General features: G+C 41.5%; 1 protein-coding gene across 2 annotated transcripts in view; it reads right to left on the reverse strand.

The window, feature by feature from the left end:
- Positions 1–1,255: 1,255 nt before the first annotated feature.
- arhgef18a (rho/rac guanine nucleotide exchange factor (GEF) 18a) overlaps positions 1,256–25,182 on the reverse strand; it is a 30,402-nt gene continuing 6,475 nt past the window's right edge. Inside the window, exons 2-20 of one of the 2 annotated variants that reach the window (XM_030752099.1) lie at positions 21,528–21,686; positions 21,075–21,166; positions 20,595–20,735; positions 19,929–20,179; positions 13,731–13,856; positions 13,198–13,315; positions 12,156–12,407; positions 8,982–9,058; positions 8,624–8,805; positions 7,927–7,982; positions 7,436–7,615; positions 7,073–7,216; positions 5,165–5,274; positions 4,997–5,062; positions 4,858–4,905; positions 4,308–4,781; positions 3,734–4,016; positions 3,445–3,549; positions 1,256–2,053 (exon numbers count right to left, since the gene is read on the reverse strand). In XM_030752099.1, the coding sequence (XP_030607959.1) occupies positions 1,902–2,053; positions 3,445–3,549; positions 3,734–4,016; positions 4,308–4,781; positions 4,858–4,905; positions 4,997–5,062; positions 5,165–5,274; positions 7,073–7,216; positions 7,436–7,615; positions 7,927–7,982; positions 8,624–8,805; positions 8,982–9,058; positions 12,156–12,407; positions 13,198–13,315; positions 13,731–13,856; positions 19,929–20,179; positions 20,595–20,735; positions 21,075–21,150 (2,841 nt within the window). In that variant the 5' untranslated portion in view covers positions 21,151–21,166; positions 21,528–21,686 and the 3' untranslated portion in view covers positions 1,256–1,901. The remainder of the gene's footprint in view (positions 2,054–3,444; positions 3,550–3,733; positions 4,017–4,307; positions 4,782–4,857; positions 4,906–4,996; positions 5,063–5,164; positions 5,275–7,072; positions 7,217–7,435; positions 7,616–7,926; positions 7,983–8,623; positions 8,806–8,981; positions 9,059–12,155; positions 12,408–13,197; positions 13,316–13,730; positions 13,857–19,928; positions 20,180–20,594; positions 20,736–21,074; positions 21,167–21,527; positions 21,687–25,182) is intronic. The other variant, XM_030752100.1, reaches the window with a different exon arrangement.

Raw genomic sequence — 25,182 nt, forward strand, 5'->3', positions numbered from 1 at the left:
GCATTTGTTTGCCTGGCTCGAGGGCATCCTGTTGAATGCCAGCAGCCAAGCATGCTGGGCAGCTCGGTGCTGCAGTGTAGAGGCTCTCTGTAAAAGTTCAAATAATTTGGGTAAATGAGAGCGCCCTTGGGTCTGAATGTGATTCAAAAGATTTTACAGGACATGACATTATTCATTCACCAGTATAGTTTGGTGTCAACAAGTGGTTTTTAATGCCTCTGTGGAGGCATATGTATAATAAAGAATCATTGTATTTGATATTTGGTCTACCGTGTTTCTTATATCACACTTGTCTAGTCACTCAAACTCCACAGATTGCTTGAATCTATATACTTTAGCTGCCCAACACTTACAAACTGGTGTATGTTCATATTTCCTTCCTGACTCTGAATGCCTCTTCATGGCCTTCCAGCTGTGAGAAGTCCCTCTGCTGGTCACAGACATGAAAAATGAGCGAAGAGCCTCTTGCCACTCATAGTGATGTGTTCCTCTGTATAACATCAGCAGCTCTCAACCTGAAATTTTGATGGATGCCAAAAGTTTCTTTTGTAGTCGCAGGGGGAAAAAAAAAAGTGGTGGAAACAAGCTTTCACATTGTCGGAAAAAACAGTTTGGATGTACTGCAGGAAGAGAAGATAAGAGAACAAGATGAGAAATTCCACAGTTTTGTATGGTAAGCTATTTTGGTAATGAAGTAATCCTACTACAGCCATGTTTACTATAAGTGACTGTGGTAGAGTGCTTAACAAATTCACTTAACATTAAAGATCCCCAGTTTAGAACTGGGAAGAGAGACAAAAACCCTTCCTCAGGTAGTCCTTGTGCCAGTTCCAAACCAGGATAAATGGGAGGGTTGTGTCAGGAAGGGCAGTGCTGTGCCAAATCAAATATATAGCTACCATAATGACATGGTGGACGTGTGGGGTGAAGATGTGATGTCTATTGTAAGACCTTGTCTCTCTATGTTCCTCATCTCTCAAACGATCACAGCAGACAGCTGTCGCTCCCTGAGCCTGATTCTTCATGATACGATATAAATAAAACTGAATCTAAGTAATTATGGATTTGCTTACCTAAATTTATTTTTCACACCTGGTTTTAATTTTGGAGGTGATTATTTTGACTATTTGACAAAGGTCATGAAACAAACACCCCCCCCCAAAAAAAAAAAAAAAAAATAGTTACACAATTGTAAAATCACTGTTTCTACCAGAGAAAAATCAGGCACATAAGGTTAAATATTTTATATCACCAAAATGTTTAACAGCATCATTAAGTGTCATGGACACTGCTTCAAACTCTCCAAATCTTTGTTAATCACTTAACAAGCAGCTCACAGTCAAACTTCACACACCCTTTTAATTTGTACACATGCTCAGCAGGTTTAAAAAAAAGTCACTGATATCTGATTCACTCTGAGACGAAATTAAAATAAAATTGCTTTAAACTTGTTTTAAATAGAAGTAAACCTGTCAGATTTACTGCTTCTCACTCTCACTCACTCACTCACACACACACACACACACACACACACACACTCACACACACACACACACACACAATGAATGAAAGCAAGAGCTTAAAACTGAATGGTACATGTTTACAGACAACCTACTTTGATTTAAAAACAAAAATGATTAAAAAAAAAAAAAGTTTCTTTAGCCATGAAATCCTTATACAAAATATGATCTTTCTCAAATGTACAAATGGGGCCAAACTTCTTTCACTCTTTCAACAAGCTCCATAAGAACTGTGTATACATTTCTCCAACATCTTTGCTTTGTTTACAAGATCAAGTATAATTACTTCTTTATAAAGACACACGCACACAGGGTCATCCTGAAGTACTCTCACAGCTCTGTCTGTGATTCCAGACTCATCCAAACTCTGGAGTCTGCAGTTTAAAGGAAGATTTCCTTCTCTTTGGGGGGTCTGATAACTTCTTTGGGGAAAGGAGGTGGAGGTGGTGGAGTGTCGGTGATCCTCAGCTTGCTTACGCTTGAGGGCTGAGGCATCTTCACATTCTGGACTGATGCTGGAGGTCTGAAAGTATCTGAAGGAAGACAAAGAAAACAAAAATGGCACTCCAGGGAAATAAAAGTTCATATCGACACTGAGCCTGAAATTCACTTGTTTTTTTTTTACTGAGGTTGTAGTTTGTAGTGGTGTCCTACTGCAATCCACTGAAATGAGACATTTTCCTAATTTTATGTCCCTCCTGTTTATATAAACATGTGAGAGCAGAATATTAAAAACAACTCTTGGTATCATTCAGTTCTCCATATAATTAGGACCTCAGTCATGTCTGTTCTGTGCCATCAAACTGCAGGTTACAAGTTCCCCACAAGAGGGTGCTGTTCACTCAAACTAAGGATGAACCTTTTAAACCTACAAATATAAAAGAGGTGGGGTTATAAATAGCTTCCTCCAGCAGGGAGAAAAGGCTGAGGTATGCCTCAGTATACTATGTACACAAGAACTGGACTGAAAATCAGTGGCAACAGGTTGAATGGAGTGACAAATCCTACATGGTGTAGGCTCTGTCATGGTTTGGGGCTGCATTTCAGACAGTGGCGTCGGGGATCTTGTCAAAATTAATGGAATTATGAAAGCAGAAAAGTACCATCAGATTTTGATCCACCATGTAATACCACCTGGAAAGCATCTGATTGGCCACTGCTTCATTTTTCAGTATTACAATGATCCCAAACACATTGTTAATGTAATAAAAGAATACCTGGATAGAAAACCACACAATGGAACACTATCAGTCATGGATTTGTCTCCCCAGAGCTCAGACCTCAAGATTATTGAAGCAGTGTGGGCTCATTTTGACAGAACAACAAAATGCAGCCAAGATCCAAAGAAGAGCTTTGAATGTCCTTCAAGAAGCCTGGAGAGCATTTCTGAAGACTACTTAAACAAATGACAAGAAAGCTGCCTCAGAGGGTTCAGGCTGTGAAGAAGAATAAAGGTGCTCACACCAAATATTGACTTTAAAGCTCATTAGAATAGAACAAACTCTGTTTTTGCCCTATATGCTGTAGTTCCATGTATATAGATGTCTGCTCCTATTTTCCAAGCAAAATTTATAGAAATTAGGAGTGGCTCAAGACTTTTGCACAGTATGATCTGTCCATAATCATTGAACTCATTTACTATTTTATATATGTTACTCCTTTACTTTTGTTTTAGTGAGGTTCTACTTATTTAAGATTTGTTTTATCCCACATTTTGGCCTAAATAAAGTAGTCTTATCTTGTCCTTTGTATTTCTGTCCATCGTGTGCTCATCCCGTTTAAAAAAAAAAAATCCTGTCTGGTGGCTGTAACTGTAATTTAAACCCTTTTTTTATGTCCTCGTGAGTGTTTAGGTACCTAAAATCATCTCGTACTGACATGCTGATGTCTCATCTTGCAGAGGAGACGTATCTGCATTTTTTACCTGCATTTAAGGTCCTTTCAGGACTGGTCTTCTTTTGGGATCTCAGACTTCCTCCTCCTTTCCCCGTCACTTGGATGGGCGCCACCTCGGTGAGCTCTATGGAGGCTGGGTTTAGAAACACAGGAGTGAGACCGTTTCAGTTTAGCAACAGCTGGCCTCAGATTAAGTGTTGACAAACTTTTTTCTGTACCAATATTTGGGGGAAAAAAAAAAAAAAGTTATGGATGCAGAAGAAGGTTTCTTCCTGAGATTAAACCTCAAGCTTTTAAATATTAACCTGTGCCCTGACCTGCACTCTGAGCCCTCTTGTGGGTTTTCTTCTTGGAGGATTTGTCCTTTCCCTTGGCAACAGCCAGTTTTTCAGGGATCTGCTGCTGCACGGGTGCAGGTTTGTGCACCTGGTTAGTGGTGTTGTGCAGGCGGGAGGGCGACTTGGATTTGGATGGGCGTACGAGGATGCTCTCTCTGCGAGGTGGAACTTTTGGAGGAATTTCCAGGGAATTTGTGGGGGGAATAAAGGTTGGAATGCTGCCGTTCACTACGCTTCCCCTGAATGATGAATAATTCCAAAGCTGGGGAGAAAAAAAAAAATAGACAATTTAAACAAATTTCAAACCTTTTCGGGGAATCAAACTCATGCACTGATCGTGCATGTTTTTAAAATTTCTTCCACATTTGAATTTGCTTGCTCCAATAACTCTGGATTATTTCAGGATATTTTGCAATGTTTCCTGACTACATTATACTTTCATGCAGTTTTTTTTTTAGCCTCAGTGGACACAGAAAATGGTCACATGAATACATACTCATGTCATTAATACTGATAAATGTTACATTGATCTAATTTCTATCCCATTCCTCACTTGTGAAGGATCGTCATAGTTGCGCTGTCCAATATTTAGCACCCGCTTCATCTTTAATTTTTCTAAACGCTCCTTCTCCTGAGCCACGCGCTCCTTTTCTTTCTCCACAGATCTTGTGGTCTCCCTCAATCTCTCCAGGTCGTGCTGGTAGCTTTCTTTCTGCATCTCGAGCTCGAGCTTCTCCTTGTTGAGCTTCTCCTCCAACTTCCTGCGCTCGTCCTCCTTCTGTTTCACTTGAGCCTCCAGAGCCTCCATCTGGCACCTGTGCCGCTCCTTCTCTTTCTCCCAGCGCTGCTGCTCCTCTCGAAGCTGAGCCTGCTGCTTGTTCAAGTTGTTGAGTTCTTCCCTCTGCTTATCCAAGCTGCGCTGCTTCTCATACTCAAACAGAGCATTGTTGAAGTTAGTGGGCTGCTGGTTCTGCGACTGAAAGGCGTGCTGCAGTGCATTCTGGCTGTCTTGCTGGGCGATGATTGCCTGCACGGTGAAAAGTTTCATTTAGCCAGCTGATACCAAACACAGTTTCATAATCACTTAAGATCAGTTGCCTTACATATAGGCTGTAGAGCCTCTGCGCGAGCATTATCACCCTGTCATACACCTGTAGAGAGAAGAGGCAAGAAATAAGATTCATTCATGAATAAAACAGAGGGTAAACAAGCACAATAACAGAATAAGTATCAGATCTTTACCTCAGCCTCAGGGAAATTGATGGAGGTTGAATTGCAGTGTAGGAGAGCAGTGGTTTCTTCATCAGCCTGGAAGCCAAAAAAACCAAACAAAACACAAACAGTGTAAATATTTATTTTTAATCACCAGACTGACGTCAGGTTTGGATTCTTCACATCTGCCTCACTCACACACTGTTCTGGGTCTTCAGAGAAGAAGCCCTGGAGCATATATTCATTGTAGCTGTGACTCATGCGCAGAGGACGGTCTTCACCGAGGCTGTCACCATCATCATCTCCATCTGAGAAAATTAAATCATTAACATCAAAAATTCACAATGTCTTTTTGTCTCTGTAGATCATGGCCCGCTGTTACAGCACGTTTACATGCCTGAAAGCTGAAGGCTCTGCCTAGACTGACTCCTGGGAAGATTGTGGCATGTTGTTAAAACACAGCCGAAAGGGCTCGACCAGCAACCTGCAAAACGTCTGCTTTCCTAGGGGTGCTCACACTTACTGATGATCAGTTAATCAAGTGCATGTGATTAGCAGCACCTGGCTGCTACTTACCCTGTGAAATCCTATGGAAGCAGTAAAGGTGTGCTTAGTTTTTTCACAGGATTTAAGGTTGCTCCCAATAGCCAGTTTCGATAGCCGGGGATCGGTCTGCCAGGGCCTCCGCCCTCGGCCACTGCCCGACACACACTGCACCCGACCCCTACGACACCTCCTGCGGGTGGTGGGCCTGCAGGAGGGCGGGCCCATGTAACCTCTTCGGGCTGCGCCCGGCCAAGCACCACGGGCTAATGCCTGGCCACCAGATGCTCTCCCTCGAGCTCCCTCCCCAGGCCTGGCTCCAGGGTGGGGCCCCGGTAACCCTATCCCGGGCAGGGTAAACTGTTCCCTTGTTTTTTCACTCATAAGGGTCTTCTGAACCGCTCTTTGTCTGGACCCTCACCCAGGACCAGTTTGCCATGGGAGACCCTACCAGGGGGACAAGCCCCCAGACAACATAGCTCCTGGTATCACTGGGACACACAAACCCCTCCACCACGATAAGGTGGCGATTCACGGAGGAGCCTCTGAGAATCAGCACCTCTAAGTCTGAGGCCATGGTCCTCAGCCGGAAAAGGGTGGAGTGCTCTCTCCGGCTCAGGAACGAGTTCTTGCCTCAAGTGGAGGAGTTCAAGTATCTCGGGGTCTTGTTCACGAGTGATGGGAGAAGGGAACGGGAGATCGACAGGCGGATCGGGGCTGCTTCTGCAGTGATGCGGACGCTGCACCGGTCCGTCGTGGTGAAGCGGGAGCTTAGCGTAAAAGCGAAGCTCTCGATTTACCGGTCGATCTACGTTCCTACCCTCACCTATGGTCACGAGCTTTGGGTAGTGACCGAAAGAATAAGATCGCGAATACAAGCGGCAGAAATGAGTTTCCTTCGAAGGGTGGCTGGCCTCTCCCTTAGAGATAAGGTGAGGAGTGCGGCCATTCGGGAGGGGCTCAGAGTAGAGCCGCTGCTCCTCCACATGGAAAGGAGCCAGTTGAGGTGGCTCGGGCATCTGATTAGGATGCCTCCTGGCCGCCTCCTGGGTGAGGTGTTCCGGGCATGTCCCACCGGGAAGAGGCCCCGTGGTAGACCCAGGACACGCTGGAGAGATTATGTATCTCGGCTGGCCTGGGAACGCCTTGGGGTCCCTCCGGATGAGCTGGAGGAGGTGGCTGGGGAGAGGGAAGCTTGGGCTTCTCTGCTTAGGCTTCTGCCCCCGCGACCCGGCCCCGCATAAGCAGAAGAGAATGGATGGATGGATGGATGGATTTGAGGTTGCTGCCTGAGTGTGCAAGAGGCAGCAAACAGGACAAACACTAGCTGTGAATTCACCAGATTTGATGTGAGATTAGTTGTGCTACATTCACATCAGTGCTAATCGGTACAATCAGACTTTGTAGCAGGGAGCTGGCAGGTTAAAGAGTGTCAGACATCTGCACTCATGCACCTCTGTCAGGTAACTTTGAGCAAAGTTAAGGCTGTGGTGAGTGTGTGAAAACAGTAATGGTATAAACTCGAGACATTAGTAATGAAGCATCACAGTGCACCCATCTTACTTTTCATGGTGCCAGCTGCAGGTTTACTATCTGCCTCTCCAAAGGTCTGGGCCCTCCTGAGCTGCCGCCCCTGCATGTTACTCTCCTTCACGGGAACTTTTGTGCTGCTCATCTTCAAGGCAAACAGGTTCTGCAGGATTTCCACTGACAAAGGAGAAAGAAATGATTCTTTAATCTCTTCCTTAAAAGATAACATCACTGCTCACTCATGATTTGACAGTATGAGAAATGCGTATCAGTTTTACTTCAGCACATATTCTCTGACCTCAAAACATGGCTGCAAAAAGAAAAAGAAAACAAAAACAAAAAAAAAACTGAGTCCAATATCAGTCACAAAGTAGACGTTGAAGTTGGCTCCCTCACCGTCATCGATGGCTCCCTTCAGCAGCGTTTCCAGCTGCTTGAGGTCATTTGTGCCTCCTCCAAGCAGCAGCCCATCATGGGGGGTTTCCTGCCCGGTCACATGTTTATAGAGTGCAGCAAGGAGCTGCTGCTTCTCTGCCAGACTCATCTTTATCTGGTCATCCCTCAGCTTAAAGTGATCTAAAGAACAGCAGAACAACAACAACAAATTAAAAAAAATATATCTTAAGGAAAGAAGGTGGGTAGTGTACAAGCCCAACATCAGTTAGGAGATTCTGCAAGACAAACTGAAAGTGGCAAGTCCCTAAAAAAAATAAACAAAAAAATGTTTTAAATCCTACCAGGCCTTCTTCAGCTGTCATTTTTCTTTATCAAGATGTAAGCAGTAAAATCAGATCAAGTTTTTGTCAAATGAAACGCAGCCAAAGGTTGCACAGGAGGATTTGCTAAGCACAGACAGTGTGTGACTAAAGTGTTCTCAGCTGTCTTACCTTGAAATGTTTGCAGAGTAGTGATCATTTCGTGGTACTGCACCTCTTCCTGATGACTGAACAACACAGACATCTTAGTATCGACTTTTACGTATCATTTTTAAGTGATCGGTTTCTTTATTATGATTTGATATAATGTTTATTTGTACAGGGGCAAGTATTTAACATGAAACATGCCACAGCATTTACAGCATAAACTAATTTGCTGTGCCCACTTTTAAAGCAATCAAACACACACACACACACACACACACACACACACACACACACACACACACACACACACACACGTGTATGTCAATAAGAAATGATTTATAAAATAAATACACACAATAAAAAACACAAAGAAAGACATAAAAAGGTTGGCCGTTTCTCATGCTTTAACGCTCAGGTCTCTAGCACAGAAATACAGTACTGACCCTGGGACCATGGAAGACAACCTAAATATCCAAAGTATCCATACTCAGAGAGAGAGATGGCATCGTCATAAGTGACGGGCAGGGTTCCATGTTCCAAGTTTTGTTTTTTTTTTTAAACCTCTTTAAGTTTAAGAAAGTTTAACCAATAATGAAAAAAGAATTGATGTTTTATTCAATATGACTCCAAACCAGAGACTGCACTGGCTTCGTTTATCAGACCCAGAAGCTACGTCCATCTTTTGTACCATCTACGGTCTTCGTAGAAGGACTCGGCTTACCGTTCCATCGCTTCTCGTATGATGGCCTCCCATGTGATGCGCTCCTCTCGTGAGCCTGTGTGGATCTCATACATCTCCGGCAAGCCGATGGTGCGTGCAGAAATTAGGAAAATGGCTCTCTCCTCCATGGCGACTTCTCTGACTATCAGTCTTTCAAGGGAGATCACAGGTGGTTTGTTATCCTGCATGAGCCACAATCATAAACAGGGTAAGTCAGAGAGATAAGACACACTATTATTAAATACCTTAAAGGTTATTAAATTTTGCCTGTCTGTAAAAGAGTAAACCTTTGATGCATAAATGATACAGTAAATGGTGTGTAAAGTGTGTCAGTCATTTATGTTTGAGCAGAACTCACAACAGCAGCAAACACAAGCCTCTGATCTTTCTCTTGTAAGAGGAGCAGCATGTCTGACAGCAGCACAGCGTGGACGTCTGCAGGGGGAGAGCACAGCTGCTCAGCACCAGAACATCACAACCGCTTAATGCTTTGACTCAACGTGACTTTTCATCATCACTTAATGACACACATACACACACACCCAAAAGTTGTTATGCTGGTTGTCAGAATGTTACTGCGGTAATCCGCTGAGCACTCAAATCACTTAATGCATCATCTCTCAAAGTTTCATTAAAAAAAAAAAAAAAAAAATCACACCAGCACTCACTCCAGTTTATCCTTTAACCTCCACTGACTGCTTCAGAGCCACTATTGCATTTTAAAAACAATGCAGCGTCTGAGTTATGTGACGCACACACACAGGTGACAAAGAAATAATTATAAATATGCTAGACCAGGATCTAAGCCCAGTTTAACATCTGTGGGAGTTTTCATTTAGGTCACATTTGGCCAAGTCATTTAACATGTTCATCATAAAAGTGCAGACTCCCTTCCACCACTTTCCACCACTTTGCAGGAGAGCGAATGACTGAATTTAATTTGGTGACAATGCCTCCTAGGCTACAGCTGCACAAAGTCAACAAGACACTAATGGATGCAGTTGTGTTAAGCACAATGAAGTAAAACTGGTTCATAAAGAATGAAACACTTTTTATTGAACAGTGGCGGACAGGCTTTAAAGTGGATCTATTATGCTCAGAGGAGCTTTGCATGAATCACAGTTCAAAACAATCCTTATTCATCTTATACAGAGCCTTGGTGCAGCCTCTCTTCATCTACTGTCTGAAACAAGCTGCTTTATCTCCTCTCCCTTTAAGTGAGCTTTCTTCTGATTGGCTGCCCCTATCAAACAGATTTAAAACAGCAGTCACCAGATGGATGGAGCTTATGCAGAGGTGGCAAAAGTACAGACATTCCATACTCAAGTAGAAGTACAGATACTTGTGTTCAACTTTTACCAGAGTATTTTTTAAGTACTGATTCAATTTCTTTACACAAGTAAAAGTGAAAAAGTATAGGCTCTGAGATGTACTCAAAGTAAGAAAGTAAAAGTAGTTCTTTGGAGGACATTTCTACCAGCTATTTTTGTGCAAAGATAACTGAACCTTGTGCTATACTAACATAATAAAATAATATTATCTGCCATTATTCTTATTATTATAATACCATCATTAGCAATATTATTATGATAATACAAACTTTATTTCAATCTAAATTTAAATTTTAATGATTGCACTCAGCTTGAACACTGTTCACTGCTCTATTTGCTATTAGCTACATTGTAGAGGGTGACTCTGCCTCATCACCTAAACAGAAAAATGAGTACAGTCAGGGGTTACAGTGGGATTCAGCAGGTGGAGGGACGCCAAGATTGGTTATAGTGGCTCCATGTGGGGAGGAAGGTCACAATAATTTCTATTGTAAGCACCAGTAGATTTTCTTTGTGTACAGGCTGTGATCAGCTGCTGCTGCTCTGAGGTTTACTGCTCTTCGTGGATTTACACAGTTAAATTCAACAAGATGTAACCCAGTATTTCACGAGTTATCTTTGCTCATTTCCACCCCTACCCTGACAGTATGTATAATATTGATACTGTCTTTATAGTGACTGTATACAGTTGGTATAAAAGGTTGAATTTAGTGAATGAATCTAAGCATCATCAGCTTAAATTCAATGAAAAAACATAACTTCACGTCATATACAGATCCAACATGTTTTTAAGAATGTAAGCTTTAAATTTCCTGTTTATCACATGTCAATCTAACCTCTCTGTTTCCTCTCCTGTCCTTTCTTACATCTTTGAGTGAACTTCTCTGTCTTTCAGCTGTTAGAAACATTGCATTTGAAATTACTTGCCCCAAGTTACTCCGTTTATCTTTGCTCCTCTTCTGTAGCACCAGCTAAGATGCTGAAGCACTGCGACCACAACTTATGGACGTTGTTGTAGATCGTTCCGGCCCACTTTAATCCCTGAGTACAGTGCTATAAAAGGCATAAATTATATGGTTTTGTCTCTTTTAAATCTTTGTATGCAATAAGTCACAGGGAAAAATAAGCCAAAGCAATTATCAATTATGTGTTACTGTTCCCTCCATTTAGGCTCAGATCGGTTTGATGTTTGAAGGCGCAGTGACCGGAAATGAAAACTTCACTCAGATGAGTTAAACCTAAAGTAACGAGCCTCCTTTAATGTAAGGAGTAGAAAGTACAGATATTTGTGTAAAATGTAGGGAGTAAAAGCAAAAAGTTATCAGAAAAATAAATACTCATGTACAGATACCTGAAAATTCTACTTAAGTTCAGCAACAAAGTATTTGTACTTTACTTCCCAACTCTGAGCTTACATGCTCACATTCAGATCTGTGTCTGACATGACCCTATAAGAATATCCTTGCTCAATGACATCATGCAGAAACAAGAGTAGTAAAAAGGGGGAGAAAAGAAAAGAAAAGAAAAGAAAATGTCTGAAACCAAGTGTTGAGCCAAAAGCTCAGGTTTCAGGATGCTCTACAGGGATCATTTTTACATACTTTTACTTTGATATTTGAAACTTTGCCCTTGTTTAACATGAGCCCCTGCTGGTTTCTGCTAGCGTACTACAAGCTCAGCACCCCACTTTGCCTAAGATGCGGGGATTTATTTATTTATTTTTTTTATATAAACACAAAAGTTTCAACCATTGAGTTATTTCAAAAACTCTACAAAGCAATAAAAAAAAAAGTAATAAGGAAGCAGCAGCTTGATAGAGATGCATCAACTGAACGTGACATGAAATTACTTCTTAATAGAGGAGTACATCAGTTTCACCAGATGAAGGCTTGAGGACCAAAATGCCATCAGTAAACTATTTAAAAGCACTCTATAAAAAGGTCTGTATCTCTGTGCACATTTCTTTGTACAAGGTGTTAAAAAAAAAAAAAAAAAAAAAAAATGTAGTGTGAATTTATAAATTAAAAACAAAGCACTGGTCACAACAAAATTTTCATTGAGAACTAATATCCTTTGCAGGGCAGGGGACAGGAAACAACTCCTGGAAAATATGATCTGACCGTCAGTCATTGTTTACACTTTTTGTGTGTCAGTGTTTTACTAATTATCCAGACACCCAAGTCAACAGGCTCCATACACACCTTTCTGTTTACCCGATGATTTCCAGGTAACCGCGCCTTCATGCACCACTTTCCTGTTGCCCTGGATGAGATCCTCTCTGCGTATAACCTGGTCTCCGTTCAGCCGGCCCACAGATTTTGGATCCAGACGCTGGCCAATCTCTCTCACACGAGCTGCTTTCTCATATTCTTTGATCTGAGCGTTCACCTGCATGATGGTGTTTTTGATGAATTCCAAAGCTTCACCCAAAGACCTGTACTCATCCGTGCCAACTGTAAAGAGCATAAAAATAAACGATTCAGCCAGGCTTATTTATTTTTAAGACCACTGCAGCCAGCTAGATGAGCAAATTTCAGTAATTGTTACTGAGTTATACATTGAAAGACCCAGACTCTTTAAACTTGGACTGAGGGCTGTTGGTGATGCAAGTCTGAAGAAGGTTATTAAATTCATGTTCTACAGTCACATGATAAGTTGCAGGAATTTTGGGAAACGGTCATAAAACTGTATGTGAGATTTCAGAGATCCCATTACCACTTAGATCAGGATTGTTTGTTTTAGGGGATGGGTCAGGATGGGTCAGGATGAGTCAGGATGGGTCAGGATGGGTCAGGATGGGTCAGGATGGGTCAGGATGGACAGGTGGCGATAAACTCATTAGAAGTCGAGTTCAATCCAGCATTATGATAGCGAGACAGATTCTACTATGGGATTGGAGGGGAGAGGGCCAAGATTGGGTTTGTGAGATGGCTAGAGTTGCAGCATTTGAGAAAATGTCATATCACAGAAAATGTGGCAAATATTTGCTTTTTTTTTTTTTTTGTAAGTTCATGAAGAGAGTGCTATGTGTATATCTGTGGTTTTCTATACATAATTGCAGCCAAGGATAATTGCTGGATGCATTTTTTGGGGTGTTTGAAGGAGGAGAGAAGAGCTTATTTCTGTGCTGATGTTCTATATTTTGTTAAAAAAAAAATATTAATCACAAAAACACTGAAAATCTGAGCAAAGCTTAACAGCAGGCAAGAAGAAGCAGGCAGGTGATGGTTGGCGAGATTTTACCTTCGGTGTTTTGTATGAGTCGCTCCACCAGGACGGGATACTTTGTGATGCGCTGAGTCACCAACAATAAGCAGTCAGAGATTCCCATCCTTCGCACCAGAGACAGCTGACCTATTTTCTTAATGTTAAAAAAGCAAAACAGAAGTTTTATAAATAAAAATTTTGAACACTATCCAAATTTAAGGACAGAGCAGAGGGAATCTTAGACAATGCTGCTCTTTTCAGCTCTTTGTTCAGGAGGACCATCCCATTTTTTCCACACTGGAGGTTTCAAAGTGGACATATAAACAATTTCACCATAATCAAGCTCAGACAAAAATTGTTGATTAAACAGCGATCTTACAAGGAGTAAAAAGAGAAACATGATTTGTTTGTGAGAAAAACAAAAAGTTTCTTGATATAAATAAACAGAAGAAATTGAATTAAAAACCACAAAAAAAACAAAAACAAACAAAAAAAAACACTACACGATTTACCAAAACTTGAAGAAAATCACTTCCATATAAAGTTAACAGTGAGAGTGGGTTTCTTACTCTGTCGAGGGCCTGCAGCTTCTTGTTGCCCTGGATCAGCTCTTTGTAGGAGCGGTCGGCTTCTAAGTGACGGGCGCAAAACATGCCGTAACAATCCTTCATCCGTTCTCCCATTGTACCTGAAAACTGAAAAATTCAAAAAAAATAAATTAACATGGAGAACTTAATACTTACAATGTTATGCTGAATCCGCTCCCAAATGCTAAAGATACAAAAATATCAACATTGTATTCTTTTCGGGAAGACATTCTGGTTTACAGCCCACACAAATCACGACACACACACCTGCCTCCCTACAAAGCACCGCATAGCTCGATATCTATCACCAAACACCCAAAAATCAAAACACACTGTACAGACATGACATGAAAATATGATAATGCTTTTCAGGTGTGGGGATGCTGGGAAATAGGACATTGATATATGCTGACATGCAGAATTGCATCAAGATAGCACAGGTGAGGTTACCTAGAAAACAGGTGCAGGTGTTTTTTTTACACAGCACACTCCATATAACCAGTAGAGGTTGGAGAATGAAAACTTATATTTTTAGCTGTGTTGAAAACGAAAAGGAGAGCGGCATAGAAAATTTGCTTTCCTCCTTTGCAGCTGACCAATGACTGTAAAATCAGAGGTGTCAGGAATTCCAAAGTCCAACAACAAATTAGAATTAGAATTAGAATAAAATACAACTTTATTGATCCTTTGCAGGAAATTGCTTCGTTACAGCAGCAGTAGTTACTAACTACTGACACTGATACAACATACAATACTAAAGGGCCACAATATAAATACAATATACACAACATAAAAGCAATATACACTATATAAATACCATATACAACTGTGCATTAAGGTTAATGGTTAGCATTAAAAAGTCTACTAGGCTACTAGCACCCACCAACAAGCCCCCAGGCCTGGCTCCAGGGTATGCCCCCATTGCCCTGCTTCAGGTAAAGGCTCTAGGCTCCTTGCTGATTGCTTCATAGTGGGTCTGCCTACTCTCACCTATGGCTACAAACTGTGTGTAGTGACCTAAAGAATAAGACTGAGGGATACCAGCAGCAGAAACAAGCTTCCTCCAAACGACATCTGTGCTGTCCCTTTGAGACATGGCGAGGAGCTCAGTCACTTGGGAGGGGCTCAGAGTAGAGCGGCTACTCCTCCACATGAAAAACAGCCATTAGCTGAGTTCAGGCATATAAGATGATTATCTATCCCACTTTTTTATATCACCCCGTAAAGTTTACCCACAATTTACTATTTGAAGTTTTCCATCCATCCATCCATCCATCCATCCATCCATCCATTTTCTTCTGCTTATCTGGGGCCAGGTTGCAGGGGCAGCAGCCTAAGCAGAGAAGTGCAGCCTTCACCAGCCACCTCTACCAGTTCATCCAGAGGGAACCCAAGGTGTTAACAGGCCAGCTGAGAGATATCATTTCTTCAGCATGTCCTGGGTCTACACCGGGGCCTCCTCACGGTAGGACATGCCCGGAACACCTCACCCAAGAGGCATCCTACTCAGATGCCTGAGCCACCTCAGCTGGCTCCTCTCGATGTGGAGGAGCAGTGGCTCTACTCTGAGCCCCTCCCGAATGGACACACTCCTCACCCTATCCCTAAGGAAGAGGTCAGCCGCCCTTCGGAGGAAGCTAATTTCTGCCACTTATATTCACGATCTTATTTTTAAGCTCTTATCTTAACCTTGTGACCATAGGTGAGGGTAGGGACGTAGATCAACCAGTAAATCGACAGCTTCGCTTTTACGCTCAGCTCCCTCTTCACCATGATGCATCCGCATCACTGCAGACGCAGCCCCTATCCATCTGTCGATCTCCCGTTCCCTTCTCCCATCACTCGTGAACAAGACCCCGAGATACTTAAACTCCTCCACCTGGGCCAGAAACTCGTCCCTGAGCCGGAGAGGGCACTCCACCCTTTTCCGGTTGAGGGCCACGGCCTCAGACTTAGAGGTGCTGATTCTCATGCCAGCCACTTCACACTCAGCTGTGAACTGTTCCACTGCGAGCTGGAGGCCACCACCTGATGAAGCCAACAGGACCGCATCATCCACAAAAAAGCAGAGATGAGATTCTGAGGCCACCAAGGCAGAAGCCTTCCACCACCTGGCTATGCCTAGAAATTCTGTCCATAAAAATTATGAAGAGACAAAGGGCAGCCCCAGCAAAGTCCAACATCCACAGGAAACGAGTCCAACTTATTATATACAGACCAAGCTCTTGCTGTGGTTGTACAGGGACTGAATGGCCCGTAACAACGGGCCAGACACCCCATACTCCCGCAGGACCTCCCACAGGATACCCCGAGGGACACGGTCAGATGCCTACTCCAAGTCCGCAAAGTACATGTATACTGGATGGGCAAACTCCCACGCACACTCGAATATCCTCGAGAGGATAAAGAGCTGGTCCAGTGTTCCACGACCAGGATGAAAACTGCATTGTTCCTCTTGAATCGGGGGTTCGACTAACAGACGGACCCTCGTTTCCAGCACCCCCGGTAAAGCATAGGCTTTACCGGGGAGACTGAGGAGTGTGATCCCCCGAACGTTGGCGCATACCCTCCAGTCTCCCTTCTTAAAGATGGGGACCATCACCCCGGTCTACCAATCCAGTAACACAGCCCCAGATCTCCGCGCGATGTTGCAGAGGCACGTCATCCAAGACAGCCCTACAACATCCAGAGCCTTCAGGAACTCAGGGCGTATCTCATCCTTCCCAGGGACCTTGCCACCAAGGAGTTGTTTAACCACCTCAGTGACCTCACCTCAGTGATGGGCGAGTCATCTCCCTCATCCCCAGACTCTGCTTCCACTACAGAAGGCATGTCAGTGGGATTAAGGAGGTCCTTGATGTATTCCTTTCACTGCCATGTGAGTAGAGCACCGTTTTCCCCTCTTGAGTTGCCTGGCGGTTTGCCAGAATTGCTTCAATGCCATCCAAAAGTCTTTTTCCATGGCCTCACCGAACCACCACCTGATCCAACTAACCACCAGGTGGTGATAAGTTGACAGCTCAGCTCCTCTCTTCACCTCAGTGTCCAGAACATGCATCTAGTGATACGATTACAAAATCGATCATCGACCTGCAACCTAGGGTGACCTGGTGCCACGTGCACTTATGGACATCCTTATGTTCGAACATGGTGTTCATTATCGACAAACTGTGGTTTATTAACCCTTCTAAAACCTGACTACCCAGGGTTGAGACCAGGAAGCAGAGTTGCAGTCTTACATGCCTCTATGCAGCTTCTCTCCTGCTGCCATTCCCCCAAAACCCCATCCCCATAGAGTCAGTGTCTGCTCCCAGACCACCAAAAGACAAGGCTAAAATCAGCAAAAAACTATTGAAGTTTAAAAATTCAAAAACAATAAATAATATAGCTTCATCAACTGCACCAAAGAATAAAACAATTAAATGTGAATTATTAAACATTAGGTCTCTCTCTCTTCCAAGTCCCTACTAGTAAATGATTTAATAATTGCTCAATATATTGATTTATTATGCCTTACAGAAACCTGGTTACAGCAGGATGAATGTGTATGAATGAGTTTAAATGAATCAACACCCCCGAGTCACACTGTCAGAATGGTCGAAGCACAGGTTGAGGAGGAGGAGTAGCTGCAATCTTCAATTCCAGCTTATTAATTAATCAAAGACCCAGACAAAGTTTTATTTCTTTTGAAAGCCTGACTCTAAGCCTTGTCCACCCTAATTGGGAAATTCAAAAACCTGTTTTATTTGTTATTATCTATCGTCCACCTGGTCCTTACTCAGAGTTTCTGTCTGACTTCTCAGACTTTTTTAATGCCTCAACACTGCATTTAAGCTATTATTAGATTCAACTGGCTTCTCTCAAAATGTAAAGGAGCCCACCCACCACTTTAATCATACTCTGGATCTTGTCTATATGGCATAGAAACTGAAGACTTAACAGTATTCCCTGAAAGCCCCCTCCTGTCTGATCATTTCTTAGTAACATTTACATTTACTTTAATGGATTACACAACTGTGGGGAATAAGTTTTTTTTACAGGAGAAGTCTTTGTGAAAGTGCTGTAACTAAGTTTAAGGATCTAATTCCTTCATTGTTATGCTCTTCAGTGCCATGTGCCAACACAGTGCAGAGCAGCTACCTAAACTCTGCTCCCAGTGAGGTCGATTATCTCGTCAATAGTTTTACATCCTCACTGCGTATAACTTTAAATACTGTGGCTCCTCTGAAAAGGAAAGCTTCAAATCAGAAGAGCCTGACTCCGTGGTATAATTCATAAATGCACAGCTTAAAGCAGATAACCCGAAAGCTGGAGAGGGAATGGCGTCTCACTAAATTAGAAGATGCTCATTTAGCCTGGAAAAAGAGTTTGTTGCTCTAAAAAAAAAGCCCTCCGTAAAGCTAGAACATCTTACTACCCATCATTAATTGAAGAAAATAAGAACAACCCCAGGTTTCTTTTCAGCACTGTAGCCAGGCTGACAAAGAGTCAGAGCTCTGTAGAGCCGAGTATTCCTTTCATTTTAACCAGTAGTGACTTCATGAATTTCTTTACAAATAAAATTTTAGACTTTAGAGAAAACATTATTCATAACCATCTCAAAGATTTATCTTCATGTGTGGCTGCTTTCAGCACTGCTGGTATTTGTTTAGACTCTTTCGCTCCAGTTGATCTTTCGCAGTTAACTTCAATAGTTACTTCCTCCAAACCAGCAACATCTATATTAGATCCCATTCCTACTAGACTGTTCAAAGAAGTCTTTCCAATTATTGATGCTTCAATTAGTTGGCTATCTACCACAGGCCTTCAAGGTGGCAAAGCCATCACTTGACCCAGCTGTCGTAGCTAATTATAGGCCAATCTCCAACCTTCCTTTTCTCTCAAAGATTCTTGAAAGAGTAGTTGTAAAACAGCTAACTGATCATCTGCAGAGGAACGGTTTATTTGAAGAGTTTCAGTCAGGTTTCAGAATTCATCACAGTACAGAAACAGGATTAGTGAAGGTTACAAATGATCTTCTTACAGCATCTGCCAGTGGACACATCTCTGTTCTTGTCCTGTTGGACCTCAGTGCAGCTTTTGATACTGTTGACCATAACATTTTATTACAGAGATTAGAGCATGCTATAGGTATTAAAGATACTGCACTGCAGTGGTTTGAATCATATTTATCTAACAGACTCCAATTTGTTCATGTAAATGGGGAGTCTTCTTCACACATTACGGTTAATTATGGAGTTCCACAGGGTTCTGTGATAGGACCAATTTTATTTACATTATACATGCTTCCCTTAGGCAGTATTATTAGAAAGCACTGCATCAATTTTCATTGTTATGCTGATGATACTCAGCTTTACCTATCAATGAAGCCAGATGACACATCAATTAATTAAACTGCAGGGGCCGCATCCTTCGAAGGACATAGACCGGGTCCTTCGCAGCCCACGAAGACCGCAAAGGCCGGAAGTGAGGGGCTGTAAAATTGGACGGTCTAGCCTTCACATCTGCGTCGCCTGCCGCCTACCTCTGCATAGCTCATGTCGCCTAGCAACCATGACAGTGCGAAGCACAGCTGTGTAAAAGCAGCTGGTTAAATGGAGAACAAAGTTTTTCTCCTTTTTGTGGTTTAATTTTAATTCTTTAATTCAAAATAAGCTGTTAAAACAAGGATAACACATTTCAACATCAAGGAATACAGCTGAGTGAATGATTAATTTCCAACTATATTAAGTGAGACATTAATGTTGACTAAAACTATCCAGTTATGATGCTTAACTTTAATTTCAGGCATTTGCTTATCACAGGAGCACTTCCACCCTTCGCTGGTCTGTAGTAAACTGGTAGGATATAAACACAATTTTGAAGTTTAAGCTCATGTATACTGATTAATTCATCAACCAAACTTAAATTAATATTTCTCATGTTAAATATTGAAATGTGATTAATTAATTACAAAGCTTCTAATTAGATAAATTTTTTAAAAATCGAGTCCCACCCCTAACATACAGAACATACAGAGGATGCTGAACGGCCCGTTTACTCAAAGAATCCACTCATGAAAAAAAAAAAAAAAAAAAAAACCCCGTACACTCACTTTGCATTGTGTTGCCATAATAAATTTTAAAGCATGAGTAAACAATGTACACAAAGCAGATATGCTGAGCTGCTTTCCTACATTACCTGAGAGATAAGGGTATCCGCTATCTCTGATATTTGGTAGATAATTGGATTTCCTTCCTCCTGACTCTGTCTGTGGTGGATTTTGAGACATTTGAGGAAGTGCTGGTGGATGATGCGTAGGGGTTCAATGCCCAGGAAGATCCTCCTCAGCCGGTCCTCTTCTATCAGCTGGGACTGTTTCAGCTCGTGCATGTAGACATGGAGCATGATTTTTAAGGTGTGTACGAGGTGCATCTCAGTCTTGATCAATTCTGGGAAATACATAAAGATGGGATCTCTTAATAAAATATTCTGCTTTTTCCTAAACAGCTACCAGTATGACTCCAAGGATTTCTGACATGCAACAAAGTCATTCAGTTAATGAACAAAAGTTCAGCAGGTCAAAGCTGAGTTTATAGGCAAACAGACAAAAGACAACTACTGGTATCATCATACTTATTTAATCATAGCAGAATTGTTTCTCAGCAAAAGGCCCTACGAGGTAAAGAGAACATTCATCATCACTGTCACAGTCATAATTATAGGCATTAGAAAGAGCATGCATTTCAATGGGTGACTGACATGAGAAAATTCTGACACAGGCAAACACATGACTTATGGATGGTTATATTAGGAAAAAGACTGCAACATTCAAGTCTCAACATGACTCAGTTCAGCTCAGCGTACCATAGACGATGTCTTGTTTTGTAATATCGGCTTTGTTCAGGGTCTTTAGGTAGTTCTGGTCCACCACCAGACTCCAAGAGTCCGCCTCCAAATTCTGGGCATCGGTTTCGAGGTCAAGTTGCAGCAGAGTATAATGGGAGTCTGGATGACACACAGACAAGGCTTGTGCTTTGTGGTTATACGAGTGTTAATCAGTGATTCACTGTTGGTCACATATTTTTAATATGCTTTTAATAACTTTTCATAATACAAAAATAGCTCTGCTTTAAGGAGTATATAAATTTAAATGATTTAAATGAAGGCCCAAAGACCAAAATCTCAATAATAAAGCCAGTGTACAGCTTTAAATACATTTATAGACAAGAACAACAAAGACTACATCACTGGATAATTTTCCATGAGGTACTTTCACAGGAAGTTTCCACCATGCTGTTCCTATTATGATAAAGGACTGTGTTCCGCTGACAGTGACCAACTGACCTTCTAGGTTGATGGGATCAGTCAAGTCCTCAGAGGAGAGCCTCAACCGCTCTCTCCGGCTATCGAGCTCATCCATCTGGACCGGACGGGATCTGGTTATTATGTGATAAAATAAGGTTCAACAGGTAAATTAAAGATGTGGTGACAGCACAAAAACATGAACACAAATAAAATGCTGCAGGTGTTTTGTGCTTAACTTGGCATCTTCCACTGTATGTTTGATCTTATCTACAAGAAAACCATGAAGGAATGACAGCAGTATGATAACACAAAATGTGCCATAACTTGGTCCATACATCTGTTAGGCCTCCCCCCCCAAAAAGAAAACACCAAAACAAACAAAAACAACAACAAAAACCCAGAACAAGACATGTGATTAGGTTTGAATTTCTTCACTGGAAAACAACCTATTTAATGTATAATGGGTAAAACTAAACCTGGGGACATACATACCTGGGGCTTGTGTTGCTGTGAGAAAACAATGAAGGCTGATTTTGGTATATTTTGGGGGGTGACAGTCATGTGTGGACTGAGGAAGCTGGCTGAAAGGCCATTGTGTGCTGGGGGAGAAATACTCTCCCCAGTGCTGTGTGAGAGACAGCAGCAAACAGTCTGTGAGAGACATGAGCAGAAAGACAAGTACTGTGTTAATACACTAAAGGACAGGTGGTTAAAAAAAAATCAAAAACAGATTCACATTTCCGTACACTACAAGAATCTGCAGCAAAGCAGCCCTCATCATTAGCCCCTTTAGTATTCTTTTATATATACACAAATTAATTGATAATAAGAGAAGTAGCCAGGCTGTATCAAATTTATATGAAATAGAATCGAATAGAATCTAATCAAATAGAATAGCATAGAATAGAATGCCTTTATTGTCATTATACAAAATGTAAAATGAGAATAAAGGGCCACTCCTGTTTAGTCACACCTCCTAAAACACAAAATAGAACTTCTAAAAATATACAGAAAAAAAAAGTATAAAAATATATACATTGTAAAAAATAAAATAAAGTATATACATATATAATAATGAAGATTGTGAGTATTGCACTAGGTGAATGAATGAAATATAATATTGCACAGAGATGTGGGTATTGCACACTCACCCACAGAGTGGGTGTGTGAGTTCAGGGTGGTGATTGCTCTGGTGAAGAAACTGTTCTTGAGTCTGTTTGTTCTGGCTTTGATGCACCTGTAGCACCTGCCAGAGGGCAGCTGGTCAAACAGGTTTATTTATATTAAATAAATAAACCAAAACTAATAAGTTTCTCTGCACCAGATTTTGATGACTGAAATTGTGCGGGGTACAGTAGTTGAACATTTAACAATACTGACACCATTTTTTGCTGTATGTGAAAAAAAAAAAAAAAAAAAGGCTACAGCTTCAGCAGACACCTTTTCAATCAATAATTGTTATTCTTTCCATTTAATCCATTTTATCCAAGCAGAGATACCCAATGCTGAAAAATGAAGCTGTAACACGGAGGCACCAAGAACTACAGTTTCTCTAGTAGCCACCTGAGGCTGGCACAATAAGTGAGCCATTCCCCACAGACTGACATGTTAAAATGTCTGTCTTTACAGCATTAAAAAGCATATTTACAACCAGATACAAAGCTGTTTTAGCTTCGAGTCTCCTAATCACATGTGTGCTGTTGCTGCCTTTTAATATCTCCTGCTGTGTGACACAGACAGACTAAACATTTTTTCCCCCCTCATTTGTTAACACCCACAGAACCCACACAGTGTTGCCAGAGATTCACTTCTGAAATATGGGCCATTCGATATAAAATCAACCAAATCATATCAAGTTACAGGCCCTCATCTCTCATGTTTTTAAGCTCTTTTTTTTTTTTTTTTTTTTTTAAATGCAACCAAATCACCAAGTGTCACAATCTGAAGCCAATTTTTTTTTAAGCCTACTTTTTTTCCTATACCCTGGATATTTTAAATATTTTTCTGCAAATTTACTCAGGAAACTAAGGACCTCAAGGAACAGCCTGCCCTATCTGAACCCGACTGGTGTCTTGTTATTGGACTTCTGTGCAATTCAATTCAATGTTATTTATATATCGCCAAATTAAAACAGTCGCCTCAAGGCACTTTATATTGTAAGGTAAAGACCATACAATAATTATAGAGAAAACCAAACAATCAGAATGATCCCCTATGAGCAAGCACTTGGTGACAGTGGTAAGGAAAAACTCCCCTTTAACCTCCAGGCTCAGGGAGGGACAGTCATCTGCCACAGCCAGTTGAGGCTGAGGGGAAGGAGAAAGGACAAAAAGACAGGATGTGGAGGAGGGCCAAAGATTAACAATAACTAATGATTAAATGCAAAATTTCACTTATCCTATCATTTGCAATTAGGACAAATGGTCACATAAAGCTGACTGAGGTTAGGTTTGCAGCTTAAGTTACCAGTGTGAGAGACCCTGGTAAGAAGTGATCCACCTATGTGGTACAGGAAACCCAGGGTTAATTCCAATGTTACCTGGACAAGCCAAAATCCTGCTTCATAGTACAGGCTTAGGTGCTCCATCAAACAACTTTTACTTTGAAGAACGTTCTCCAATTCCAGTTTGCATTGCACCTTTTCAAGTTTCACTACTGCTCGGTGGTTAACTGGCAAGTGTTTGCATACAAGTTGGTGCAAGGAGGTCTTTGGTGTAGCACCGTATAACTGCAACTAATGTCACCTAGCAACAGCAATCAAACCTCTAGCAACCACTTGCAGAGCAGTCAGGGAATTCAAGTTTTTCCTAGCGACCTGTGGCTGCAAAGGGCTCGGTCTCAAGGCCTGTGTGACTGGGGCTTAAAGCATACTACAAGAACTAATTTTGCTCATGATTAATTAGAATTTTCTTTAAAACACCAATTTTGACAGCAACATTATGTACAATGTTATGAAATATCAGGGCAACATAAGGCCCCTGAAGGTCACAACAATTCAATTCAATTTTATTTATACAGCGCCAAATCACAGCAGCAGCCACCTTAAGGCGCTTTATATTGTAAATATGCCAACCTTACTCCAGAGAAAATCACAACAATCAGATGAACCCCTATAAGAAAGGACTTGGCAACAGCGGGAAAGAAAAAACTCCTTTTAATAAGACAAAACCTCCAGCAGAACCAGGCTCAGGGAGAGGCAGCCATCTGCCATGACTGGTTGGGGGTGAGGGAAACAGGACAAAATGTTTAAAACACCAACTTCATGAATGAAGAGGAGATAAAATGAAACATACTTTTATTATTTGTCACTGAAATGACTTTGCCTGTGCTGACTCACAGGCCCTCAAGCAGAAAGAGTCGCTGCCAAAGAAAAAGAAGAATAATGGGAGACAAGCTGTTACAAAACTAATCTATTCTCATGTAGAGGGAACTGGTTTAGCAAACTGACAACAAAGCTCAAGTCAGACCAGCTTTTACGCACACATGACTTAAAATAAATAAATTATGCAAGAGAAATGGAGGTGCACAAGTGATAGAATGTATTCAAGTGTGCACAAACATGGTTTATTCTTTAAAGGGTCATTTCAGTTCAGTTCTTATCTACTCAGCATTTTTTCCCCGACACCAAGATATGCATCTCTGGAGGGAGGGGAAAACAATTACTGATGCAACATTATAAATGCAGCTTTTCTTCATTTCTCTTTAATTACTTTCATTGTGTCATTTTCTGTGACCCAGAATGAGTCATCTTCCAATATGTCTGACGTTTTAATTTTCCAACTTATGCATTGCATTTTCCCTGAAACAGAAAAAAAAAAAACAAAAAAAAAAAACAGAAACAACGCAAGAAAGAAAATGTTTAAATCTAAAAGGGTGAAAGGAGTAAACGTTGAAAATAGTCACAGTATGTCATGACTCCAATTTTAGCTGCCAACAACTGCATTTTAATCGTTTTCCTACTATACCAGGAACTCACAGGTTCACAGACAGTTTAAGAAGGAAAAGCAATAGCTGTTCAACGTCAGGCACACCTAAAACACACCCAAAGACTGACAAAAGATATTCTGACACAAACACACAGGCGCTCTCCTGCTAGCTTCTGGCTGCTGTTCTGTAAAACAAGAAGAAATCTAAACATACTATTTGC

This window comes from Archocentrus centrarchus, chromosome 17 (assembly GCF_007364275.1).
Source record: "Archocentrus centrarchus isolate MPI-CPG fArcCen1 chromosome 17, fArcCen1, whole genome shotgun sequence".
In the NCBI taxonomy this organism is placed as follows: domain Eukaryota; kingdom Metazoa; phylum Chordata; class Actinopteri; order Cichliformes; family Cichlidae; genus Archocentrus; species Archocentrus centrarchus.